The following is a 12670-nucleotide window of genomic DNA, read 5'->3' as shown; positions in this document are numbered from 1 at the left end:
AATCATTCTCCATACTGGAGTGTAGGTTTTAATATAGATGTAAGAAAAAGCACTGGAGGGTTAAACATAGTATTAACCAAACTGGGCTCAGGGACAGACAGCAGAAATGGAATGAATGTGCAGAGGCAACAGATATTTTCAGACTGAGAGCAAAAGGCCACGTCGTCTCAGAAGCAGCAAGGCAAAAGAATTGAGAACCTGACCTGCCTATTCCCAGATAAAGAATGTTCATCAGCAAGAGAGAGATGGTCAAAGGTAAAACCGCACTTGTGTAATATATGTGCTAAATACTATGTGCTAAATAATATGTGCTAGGAAATAGTAGTAACTGTGTACTATTTCATAAAATTAGTTTAAAAATCTATATAGAGTATTCTTTCCATCAAATTTAGCCCTACTGGGTGAACACTACCATTTGATAATGAACTGGTACTTAGGAAGTGGCAAATTGTAATTAACTACGGCTACCTATACTCGGAGCTAACTGATACAGAGGAAAAGGAGAGTTTTACAGAAATGATGACGTTCAGAAGGGTCCTAGCAGGTGCAACCTCTACACTCAGCACTGTAAACATGCTTCCTCCGTTTTTCTACCTATGAGGCTCCCTTCTCCAAAATCGTGTTTCTAACTTACCTGTACAATATATATATTTTTGTGCACATCAGCATAATTTAAAAGTATCATTTGTGTGCAGGGGTGTGTTGTATAAATATCAATATAAGGAAAGATTGCCTCCCCTGTTAGAAACAAAAGCCAGACCATCTGTGGATTTAGCACTGGGTAGAAACCTTCCTAGTTAATGATGACAGTAGTAAATCAAGGTGACATGATGCCAAGGGAAGGTGAAATTCAGGGGCTGAGTTTACTACTTGGCTGGCTCGCACCCCCAACAGCTTCTCCTTGTAGCTTCTTTTAGTGCTAAATCTTGGAAGATTTAAGTTGCATTAACTAAGTGGAGATGAAATTCCCTTAGCAGAGAATCTTCACCAGTGATCTATGGATGCAGAAGGACTTCAAGGGCTTTCTGAGCCCCTTGAAATGTATGGCAGATATTGTATATATGTGCATTTTTTTCTGAACAGAAGATTCAGAGCTTTGATCAGATTCTTAAAGCATTTAGTAGTGTCTCCTCCTGTACTCCTTGCTGTGAAAATCCATTACTCTGAGCACTGGGAGACACTAAAGGATATTCAGAAGAATGGTATGATCTGATTTGTGTTTTAGAAAGATCACTGGTGGGGCGCCTGGGTGGCTCCGTCGGTTAAGCGTCCGACTTCCGCTCAGGTCATGATCTCACGGTCTGTGAGTTCGAGCCCCACATCGGGCTCTGTGCTGACAGCTCAGAGCCTGGAGCCTGCTTCGGATTCTGTGTCTCCCTCTCTCTCGGACCCTCCCCCATTCATGCTCTGTCTCTGTCTCAAAAATATATAAACGTTAACAAAAATTTTAAAAAGAAAGATCGCTGGTGGCAATATAGAGGATAGTCTGGCATTCCCTTTTCATTAGAAGAAGAAATTTTAATGCATCAAGTATATGTCCTATCTCCCTTAAATCTGTCACAGAGCGGCATCCCCAAAATATAGAATTTCCAACTTTAGTTTGGCACTCGGTACTGTTTGGAAACCATTTTTCTAAACAAGAATGAATATTCATAGCACAGGGTGGGCATCATCGACTAGAGCCACAGCTAACAGTGCAGGGGAAAGAACATAGGCTTTAGTCTGAAAATCATGGATTTGTGTCTTCGATCTATTTAACTCAAGCTGTGTAACTATAAATTAAGGGTCATGATGATTATCTCTACATCAAAGAGTTATGATAAGGACTGAATAAAAACTATATATGGGCCCACTCAGCAGTACTTGACACACAGTGGTCAATAATATTTATTGTCGTTAATATCCTCACGTTTCTACTCTCACCCCTACCTTCCCTGAGCTCCAGATATATATGTATGACTCCATATCCGTCAAAAACCTCTCATTACTCATCTGAAACTCCTGACCCGATCCACACTTTTAGCAGATAACCTTGTCTCCATCCAAGAAAATTGAGATCATTAAGACATGAACTTCAACTCTTACCACTCCATTTCAGAACTTACTTCCTGTCTCAGAGGAGGCACTGAACCCTTTCAAAACCTTTCCCTCCACCTGAGATCCTAAAACATTCTCCAACAGAGCCTTATTCCAATTACTACATTCAATTGCATTCACTCCTCAAATCCTTATGATTTGGGATCTTTCTCCAAATTACTGAAATTGTTTACTCTAAGGAAGTAAATCCCTGGCTTGGATGCACATTGGAAGCTCCCGAGAAATTTTGTAAATGTCTGGGTCTCATCTGTGGAAATTCTGGTTTAATTGGTCTAAGGAACAATCTTAGCACTGGGATTTGTAAAACTCCCCAGGTAATTTTTATGCCAGTCAAGGTGGAAAATCGCTGGTCTAAAGTCAGCAATGACCTTCTAAACTGCCTGTTTTACTGCCTTTTGTCAATTTTCATTCTACTTGTTGATTTTGAAGTGTTTGACAATATTTGTCACGTCTTCTGCTGGAAAGTCCCCTCCCTTGGCTTGTTTGATATCCCTTCCTTCTGATTCTTCTCTGACATCTCAAGACCATCTTTTTTTGTGTCTGCCCACTATTTTAAACACAATTGTCTCTCAGGGTATCATATCTGGCTCTCTTTATTTCTAATTGTACGTATTCTCACTGGCTTCTCTTCTACTCCCACTGCTTCAGGAACCATCTATTTATATATGAATCCAAACACACCAAACCCCCCCCCCCCCCGCCACACACACACACAGAGTGACATCATTTCCTCAAACTCCAGATCTGAATTTTGAGCTGTCTATCTCTGCATAGTAATTACGACAGTGGGCTCTAACATTAGACTGTCGGGGTTCCAAACCCATTCCTATTACTTACTACCTCTGCAATATTAGGCAAGTTACTTAGCATCTCTGTGCCTTGCTTTACTCATCTGAAAACAGGGATAATAATGATCCCAACCTCATAGCATTATTAGAACGACTGAGAAACGTAATCCATCTAAAGTTCCTTACTCAGTGCCTGGTACTTAATAAATGTTAGATTTTTCTCTTATGAACATTGTCACCATTCCCCAAGCTAAGTATGTGGTTCTAGCTTCTAGACTCCCATAGTACTTTACATATATCACTATTATAACATCAATCACATTGTATTTGTGTTCCCAATGTACTATGAATTCTTTGAGGGCAAAAACTGCTTCTTATTCATCTATATTATCTTCAGAGTTTAACACAAAACTTGGCACAGATAAGCAGGCCACAGATAGGAAGTAAGTTTCATCTCAATGTTTCATCTCAAATAGGCTCACCTCAATTGCAGTTAACGACTGATGGACAATGTTTGCATGGAATGTTCTGTTAATGGGAGTGTGACGTTGCAGTTGGGTTCAACAAGAAAGAACGCCATGACTTGATCAGGGATGTCCGCCATGGGGCAGGTTACAGGGAGTATGGTTAGAGGATATCATGGACATCCTACCAGTTTTAGACACTATAGAAATGAATGTTTATTGAGTAACTTTTCATGAACCAAGGGTACTGACTAAAAGATATTAACCAATTGGAGTTACTGCAAAATAACTTAGCTTTCTCTTATAGTCTAAGCACTTTCTGGGCACCCATTATATATAGAAACTTGTGACCACGAGAAGCACAACATGCTCACAGCACTAAATTCATTACAGGTGATCAAATGCTGTTAAAATTTTCATTTTATAGGCCTTGCTACATTATATTATATCTGCCATCTGTGATCTTTACCAAGTAAATACAGATCCTGAGATTAAAAGTTCTTTTGAGATTTTCATAGGAACTGTTATCCCAAATTTTCAGATATTAAGCAAACAATAGTCTATATTACTGCTAAGTGTTTGAAATAAGAATTGAGAAATGCACTTCTCAAATATGGGCTTCTATCTACTCCTTGAATCCACAGGGGGCGATGGTGCTTGCACAGCTTCTGTGGGACGAAGTGGCATATTAGCTGAGGGTGGGCGGGGGGGGGGGGTGGCAAATAAGAGTCACTTGTGTCTATTTACTTCAAGATGAACTTCATCCATCTAACAAAGTACCTGGAACATAGCTGACACTGAATGAATGTTTGATGTATAAATGAGTAAATGAAAAAAGCGGATTGATGGACAGATAGAAGGATGGGTGGATGGATGGATGCATGGATGACATAAGCTTTGCTTCCCTGTAATCTCAGTAAATACAAATCAGCAGTTTAAAAATTTTTCCACCAGATGGCGATAATGTGAGATTTAAGCTTAGGTTGTAATACAGAAAGAAGAAAACAACCAACCAACCAAACAAAAAAACCACATAAGGAGAAAGAGAAGCCACAAAAGAGCAGGTTAAGGAGGGAGAAATAAAATGTTTGTGCAGGCTGTAGTATCTCAAGAGTCTGTGATCTTGTGGGATTTGTAATAGGTCCTCACCATACCTCCGTTTCGTGCATGGGTGACTTCATATTCAGAATTACTTAGCAGTAAAATGGCTATATTCAAAGCTAATCTTATCTATTATAAAAATTATAGGGAAATTCTCATAACTAAAATTATTATCCTATGTTTATACACTCATATATTTATATTTTCATTACTCTTATACTAATTTTTTAGTTAATTGATGCCTCCCTCGGAAGGGAGGCTACTTAGGAGAAACTGTTAGCCTCTATGCCTCCAGGAAATCTACTCCTGCTATTAGACTTGCCAAAAATCATATAAAATAAGTTTGCCTAAGCCTTATTCATCCCGTTAGTAAAGAATTGTGAATAATATTAGATTAGTGTCCACCCCTTAATTTGAAAGCTTTTGGAAGATACGAAAATCAGTTTTAGAATCCCATTCTCTGTATGTACCTGGGGGAGAGGATGCTGCTTTCTTGTCAAATAAAAATAAGAATATGAAGATACTTTCAGATGGACTCAAGTATTTCCTTGGGGAATAGTAATATTTCCCCCAAACAAGCCCTGAATTGGGTGGCACAATAACTTCCCTAAAAAGTGAAACAACAAACAGACTCAGGAATGTTTCATTACAAATTACATAGCACATCATATGTCCTTTTCTAAAGATAATCAGAATGGAGAGGCTTTTTAAACCTCTTGGAAACCCTTGGTCACCGAAACAAAAAGAGGCTGGCAAGGTGGCTGGGGAAGGAAATGAAGGGAAATTAACATTTATTGAGCTCCTAAACATTTTCACACTTATGATCCCAGTTAATCCGTATCACCACACCTCATGAGGTAGGTATGGGAGAATGTAACATAGTGAGTGATGGGAACTTTACAGCCAAAGACATGTTTTCCAGTCCCAACTCTCACCACTTCTTAGCTACAGAAACTGACCAGTTATTTTTTCTCTAAGCCTCAGTTACCTTCTCTGTAAAGTGGAAATAACATTTCATACTTCAAATGAGGAGCAAATGTAAAGCACCTAAAGAGTCCTGGAACAGAGTAGGTACTATTAAAGGTTTATCATTATTATTATTATTATTATTACTTTTATTTTAATCACTGTGATTACTGTGGTGTTGATGATGATGATGAACTCAATTTTGCAGATGAGAAACAGGTTCAGAGAGCTGAAGTAACTTGCATAACGCTACACAGCTAGTAAACCTGAAAAGCATCTAGGAGAGTGTGTGCCACAGTAGCAGGTGCCCAATTGTATTTGCTTTCTTCCTTCTTGATTTAAAACTCAACACTTTTCGAGGGCACCTGGGTGGCTCAGTCAGGTAAGCATCTGAATTTGGCTTGGGTCATGATCTCAAGGCTTATGGGTTCGAGCCCTGCCTTGGACTCTCTGCTCTCAGCACCGAGCCCACTTTGGATCCTCTGTCTCCCTCCCTCTCTGCCCCTACCCCGCTTGCTCGCTCTCTCTCACTCTCTCTCTCAAAAATAAACATTTTTACAAAACTCAACACTTTTTTGAGAATTTTATTCCTTAAAAATAACGAGTCAGGCTCGACTCAGCTAGGTTAATGCAAAATGCTACTACCAGTCACATAAATTCATGAAAATTAACATTTTCTTTTACTCATCTACCAATGCAATACATGGAATAAGACAACAAAGTAGATACCAGAACTCACAAAAAAGATAACAACTGGGTCCACAGTTTTGCCTAATGTGGAGTAGTTCATTTCTCCCCCAAAGAGGTATGTATTTTCTTCCCTCCCAGGTGTCTCCACAGTGGGTCAGTGGCAGATAAGATCCCAAGTTTCCAGACCTTCACCTCCTGGAGCTTTATATTTGAGTTTATAGAAGTCAGCACACCAAAGGACAGTGCTAGCTAAAAATGTAAATCGGTTGACAATGTGTTTATGTAAGTTCACAGATGATAGATTCTGGTTTTCGTCCTTGGCCTTTCTCTAGTCTCACTCTACATGTTCTCCCTGGGTAATATCATCCATCCCCAGGCATCTCCTACTGTAAGATACCAATGGATGCAAATATACTTCTATCAACAGTCCAGATCTTTCCTGAACTCTAGACATGCAGTTCCAACTGCCTGATAGGAAAATCCACCTGGATGCCACCCAAGCATCTTAAACTTAACATGTCTCAAAAGAAACTCATTCTCTTCCCTTCCAAACTCACCCCTCCTCCTGTTTTCCTTCTCTTGGTAAATGGATCATCATCCTCCCAGTTTCCCAAACTAGAAATCCAGGCATCCTTGACTCTTATCTCTTTCCACCTCAGCAAGTAATCACTTACCAACTCCTATCAATTCCTCCACACTGATATCTCTGGACTCTGTTTCTTTACCTCTTCCGATACAGCCAAAGTTTATACCTTCATTGCCATTCTTAGCCTGCCATTCAGTAGCTTTATAGATTGTCTGCCTGCATCCAATTTTTCCCAACTGCAATCAATCTCCTACACTGCTGCTTACACATCTACAATTCTCCTCTACACTTCCCATCCTAGAAATTATATTCCTCATGAAATTCTCCATCCCTTAAAAGCTGTGGTTTTTTATTCATGAGGGAAAAAAAAGGAACTCCAAAATCGGGCATGCAATACTTTTTGTGATCTGGCTCCAATGTACCTTACTCTTAGCCATACTGAAGTTTTCACCATCCCAGGCCTTTTCACAGCTTTATGCTTTTGCACCTGCTAATCTACCCCTTGGAATGCCCTTTTCCAAGTCAGAATTTGTTCAAATTTTAAGACCTAGATCAAATATCACCTTTCTATGGACCCCGATACCCTGTGTATTTCCATACCACTTTATCTGTAAAAGTACTTATTGCATTTAATTGCAATGATCCGTTTGATATCTCTCTTCCCTACCACATTATGCATTTTCTACAAGCAGAAACCATCGTGGTTGACTCCATCCCTAGCACTGTCTCAAGGCCTGACACGTAGCAAGTGCTAAGTACAAGCTTATTGAGTACAGGTTATTGAAAAAAGTTAGGATGGCATCATAGAAGACCAATTTCCATATTCCCCAAATTCATTTTGATCACAAAGCACAGAGACAAAATCTGAGGCTGGCTAGGCTCTTTATACTGACTCAGTACAACACTGCTCATATTTTTAGAACAAACTGTCACTGGAAGTGCATTCTTATTTCAACTCACAACATGTTAGTCAAGCACTCCACACTTCAATGCCACAGCCCACAACTCACAATTTTAAGTTCATATTCTATAAACACAACCTTAAAGAAAAAAAATTTAATGGGAACTACACGTTTCTTAAAGCATGAAAGACCCAAAAAACGTTAGGCAGAAAAGTAAAATTGTTTTATAACAAATTTACAGTCGTCATTAGCAGACCAAATAGGAAAGATTAAAATGAATTATTTGAAAAGACAGATACAAAAGTTTTACCAGTTATGGTAACAGCTAAAAAATGTGTAATATAGTTAATACCATAAACATTTAAGGTATGTTTAAATGCTAGTATGAATATATAAAATCTTTGGTTCAGTTTAAAATTTCTGTAATGTAAGATTCTAATACTAATTAGAATACAGTAATTTTCATTTCTACTGACTGCATTTTACATGGCCTGGGATGATGCCTGAGAATCTGCACTTCTAACATGTTCATGGGTGATGCCGCTGCTGCTCGTCTAGGCTCCACGCTTTGACAACCACTGATCTAGAGAACCAAAAAATTTTTTTGTCATCTCATCAATGACCTACTCTTTAAAAAAAAAATAAGGAACCTGTGCCAATGTCAATGTTTAAAAAGCAGTTTTCAACGCATGATAAGTTACTTACGTTTTGGTTGATGGCAACTTATTCCTTAAATTAAAAATTACAAAGCACATAATATATGCAAAGCACCATAGAAAAATAGAGACCAATAAAAAACTCATGATCCTCATCTTCACTGACTATACAGTCTAGGAATGTACATACAAAAATAATAAAAGTCAGCAATCGGTACAAAGGGGATGACAGTGCAACAAGGCTCTGTGGCAAAGACGCTGGAAGGCTCGGCCTTGAAGATAGTTGAGTAATTAAGTTACAGGAGGTAGCGGAGAAGGGCATTGCAAGGGAAAGATAACAACAAGGCAAAAGGACTGAACAGGGATGAGGTGGGATCCAAGGAGATCATTTAGGAAACAAAAAAAAACAGTCTAGATAAGACAAAATGAGAGCAGTGATAATGATAATAGAAAGAGGAAGATGGATTTGAGACATGTAGAAGTTAAATCTGCTGGAAGAGGCAACAGATTAGGTAGGATTAGGTATGGAAAGTGTATGTGGATAGCTGGAGAGAATGGAAGCATCTTAACAAATGCTGTGATGGAAAGAAAAGGAGCGGGATTGAGAATGTTAAAATGGCTGTGTCAGTCGCTTTAGATACATTGATTTAGAGCTGCCAGTGGGAGTGTCCATTCATTTGAAAATGTTAAGCAGGTAACTGAAAATGTAGGGCTTGAGTTTGGGAAAAATGATAGAGCTGAAGATAAATATTTGGAAGACACCCAACTAGATGTGATCTGTGAGGCTCTCTGAGTAAAAGATTTCAAAGGGATGAAGCAGTGGTCCTCAAACTTGAGTCTGCATCAGAATCCCCAGGAGGGCTTCTTAAACCACAGATTGCTGGGTCCCACACTCAGGGTTTCTGAATCCTAAATCTAGGGTGGAACGTGAGAATTTGCATTGCTAACAAGTCCTGTGGGAGGTGCTGCTGTTGTTGCTTCAGGGTCCCTCGGTTTAGAGCCACGGATCTAGATAATCAAACCTATTTTTTTCATTTCAACATTGATGTATTCTTTAAAGAAAATACTAACCTGTGCTAACATCTGTGTCTTTTCTTCTGTGTAGTTAAAAGAGTATCTAATATTGTTTCGCTATCAATTTAAAAGAAATAAGGAAACTGTATTTCTATCTATCTGTTTTCTATTTATTAAAAAGTGTCTTGTTGGGGCGCCTGGGTGGCTCAGTCAGTTGAGCATCTGACTTCAGCTCAGGTCATGATCTCCCGGAACGTGAGTTTGAGCCCCGCATCAGGCTCACTGCAGTCAGCACAGAAGCTGTCAGCACAGAGCTTGCCTGGATCCTCTGACCCACTCTCTCTCTCTGCTCCTCTCCCTGCTTGCGCGCGCTCTCTCTCTCTCTCTCTCAAATATAAACATTTTTTAAAAACCAGTCTTGTCAATCCGTAATTAAGAAACCAAGGCTGTCCAAAGGATCTGTTCCACATTATGGCAATGGTCAGAAGGGAAGTTCTTACTTTCCCTTAGGACCATGTTGCACAAAGTTTCGCATTCTGACGACAAATTTTCTGGACCTTTGTTTGGTGGTCTCCGATAAAGCTCTTTTAGAAGCCAAATATTTATGGGGAGACTGGGTGGCTCAGTCGGTTAAGATAACAACTTCAGCTCAGGTCATGATGTCACAGTTTGTGAGTTCGAGCCCTGCGTTGAGCTCTGCGTGGGGCTCTGTGCTGACAGCTCAGATTAGGTGTCTCCCTCTCTCTCTGCTCCTCCCCTGCTCGCACTCTGTCTCCCTCTGTCTCCCAAAATGAATAAATGTTAAAAAAAAAAAAAAAAAAAAAGAAGCAATGGCTTGAAAAGCACTTAGTTGTTTACTTTTCATCTTACTATAAATTATCCTTCAGTCTGTAAATGGCTATTTGTAGGATTAGACAAATTTTGAATGCCCTGATAAGAGGATTGTTGCATCTAAATTCATGCATAATCCGTAAAAAGCACATGTAACCTACAACCTCAGCCAGATTGGCATATGAACAAATTCACTGAGCATATGTAAGCAGTGCGCATTATTAACCAGTTAACATCAGCAAATTTGTTTTTGAAAACATAAGTTTACACACACAAGCATTCCCTAGTGAGAAATATTAGTTCTAAACATCCAGTAAAAACATACCTTGAGTAGATTTCTCTACTTCCTTCCTCTTCCTACTCTGGCTATTGTAATTCATCCTCAGCTCTTGGTTATACTCATGCAGAGTTTCCCTGGAGTTGTAGGACTGCCTTGGTTTCCTTCCATCTTCACTTTCATCAGAAGAACTGGTATAAGCTAGATCCATTTCATGCTTGACTTTTGAGAGAGGCTGGTAGGGTTTGCAGTCCGTTTGCTCCATGTCTGATTAAGCAAACTCAATTTCATGAAAAGAAGGAAGAACAACTTCTTTCAAGTAAGCAGTCCTGGAAAAGAAGGAAAAACACAAGCCTTCTTAGATTTGTCCTTTGGAGAGGAAATGCATCTGGCAGATTCACAATTGGTTCTGATAATACTATCAAAGGAGTGAAGCAAAAGACAAACTAGATGACAAGAAGCTAGCCTGAGGCAATAATAACACTCTGTGTTACATGCGCACATTGGCAAGCACTTAGGATTAAACCGGAGGTTGCGGTATCAGAAAATACTCCAGGTGGAAGAGAGACAGCCTTCAAAAATATTGGTATTGGAATGCAGATAAAGTACAATGTCTTCTAAGGTGTGTGTGTGTTTTAAATGTTAATTCAGTGGTTAGATTAAAAAATATTCTGAGATCCGAAAGTGGCCAGGAGTACAAATACTAACCCAGCATATCCCACATTTGAAATGAAAACTGGTAAGGGAACTACATTCAGAAAAAAAAAACAAAACAAACAAAAAAAAAAACAACAACCCACAATCTCACCTCTGGTTTAAAACTGCATTTAAGAAAGGGGTTTTGAAGAAGGGAAGAATTCTGAGTGAGAGAGGCTCATGAAATTAAGTGTCCTTGAGGGGGACTGAGCTCTCTGTGTCCATATTGTGGCTTTTGAGCCTCAGGCTTGCAGAGAATTTTTAATGAGTTAGGTGGCGGTAAATTTTTGTTCTTCATAGTACCGAGAGGATGTAAACAACACTTCTGGTGAGTATACTGGTATAGGAACAGCAAGCTCTAAATCGGGTTTAGAAATAGAAATTTTAAAACTTCATGATAAATCACTGAAAGAACCCCCCTTCCCCCACAGAATGCTGAGCTACAAGTCACTAAGGCTCTTAGGGCAAGTAGAGGCATTATCTGTCTTACTTAGCGCAGAGAGGTTTGAGAACATCAAATGCCATCTGAGATGTCAAAGTCCTCTGAAAATTTTAAAGCCCTGTAAAAATGTACTCATCTTCATCCCTTACATTATTTTATCATTATTTTCATCAAACGCTGCAACTTTGCAACTTGGTGGGGTTTTTTGGTGTGTGTGCAATGTTAAAAAAACCTACTTCAAACACAAATAACTTTATGATTTCATTTGCAGTAAAATGGACTCCTTTATTTTTCTTAAGCTCTTCACCATATGCATTTTCAAGGAAATCTACAAACATCTAGATAGTGGTTCCTAAATCATGTGCGGTATCTCGCTTTTTGCAATTCCTATTATATGTATAGCAAACGCACATAATACAGAAATCGCTCAATAAAATGTATGGATTGACTATTACGCATTCAACGGTACCTAATGTTTTGTAGTATGAACAAAGTTTCATGAATCAAAGTGCTATTTCCCTAATTAAACGTTAAGGATCTTGAAGGCAGAATTGGAGTCTTATGCTTCCCTGCATCCCCTATACCACTTAGCACTACTCTAGGCACACACAAAGTAGAGACTATTTAACTCCTAACCTACAAATTCCATAAATGGTCTACAGAGATGGCTATTTTGGTCTGAATTAATATCAGAAATGAAGATACTTGGAGAGAAAGCAAATCAAGTATTGTAAGTAAATATCTATTGATAATCAACAATAGTCTAATCTCATGCCATCTCATGAGACATACTGCCTATACACTCCCCAACTTAGAGCTCCAGCACAATCTCTCCCCTGAGCCACAGACTTGAATATCCAGCTGGCCACCCAATATCTCTACCTGGATATCTAAAAGGCATCTCGAACTTAGTATGTTCAAATCTGAGCTCGTGATTCCCACCACTTCCCAACCTTGCTCCTCTCACGGTCTTTCCCGTCTTGGTAAATGGTGAATTCCATTCCTCTGTTGGCTCAGGCCACAGACCTCGATCCCTGTCATTCACATCCCACGTGCAATTCACCAGTAAATTCTTCTGGTGCTACCTTTGAAATATACCCAGAATCCAATGACATCTCTCCACTTCCCCAATACCACCACATTGGTTCCAGCCATCATCC

General features: G+C 39.2%; 1 protein-coding gene across 5 annotated transcripts in view; it reads right to left on the bottom strand.

Moving 5' to 3' along the window:
- Positions 1-12670, bottom strand: part of TENM1 (teneurin transmembrane protein 1) — a 781688-nt gene that overhangs the window by 542669 nt on the left and 226349 nt on the right. For all 5 annotated transcript variants that reach the window (XM_019438138.2, XM_019438139.2, XM_053892078.1 and 2 more), the window contains one exon: positions 10421-10701. In XM_019438138.2, coding sequence (XP_019293683.1) covers positions 10421-10637 — 217 coding nt within the window. In that variant the 5' untranslated portion in view covers positions 10638-10701. The remainder of the gene's footprint in view (positions 1-10420; positions 10702-12670) is intronic.

Source organism: Panthera pardus, unplaced genomic scaffold, assembly GCF_024362965.1.
Source record: "Panthera pardus isolate Hobbes unplaced genomic scaffold, ASM2436296v1 HiC_scaffold_27, whole genome shotgun sequence".
NCBI lineage: Eukaryota > Metazoa > Chordata > Mammalia > Carnivora > Felidae > Panthera > Panthera pardus.
The sequence above is the reverse complement of the archived record's forward strand: the minus strand, read 5'-3'. Positions and strand labels throughout refer to the sequence as shown.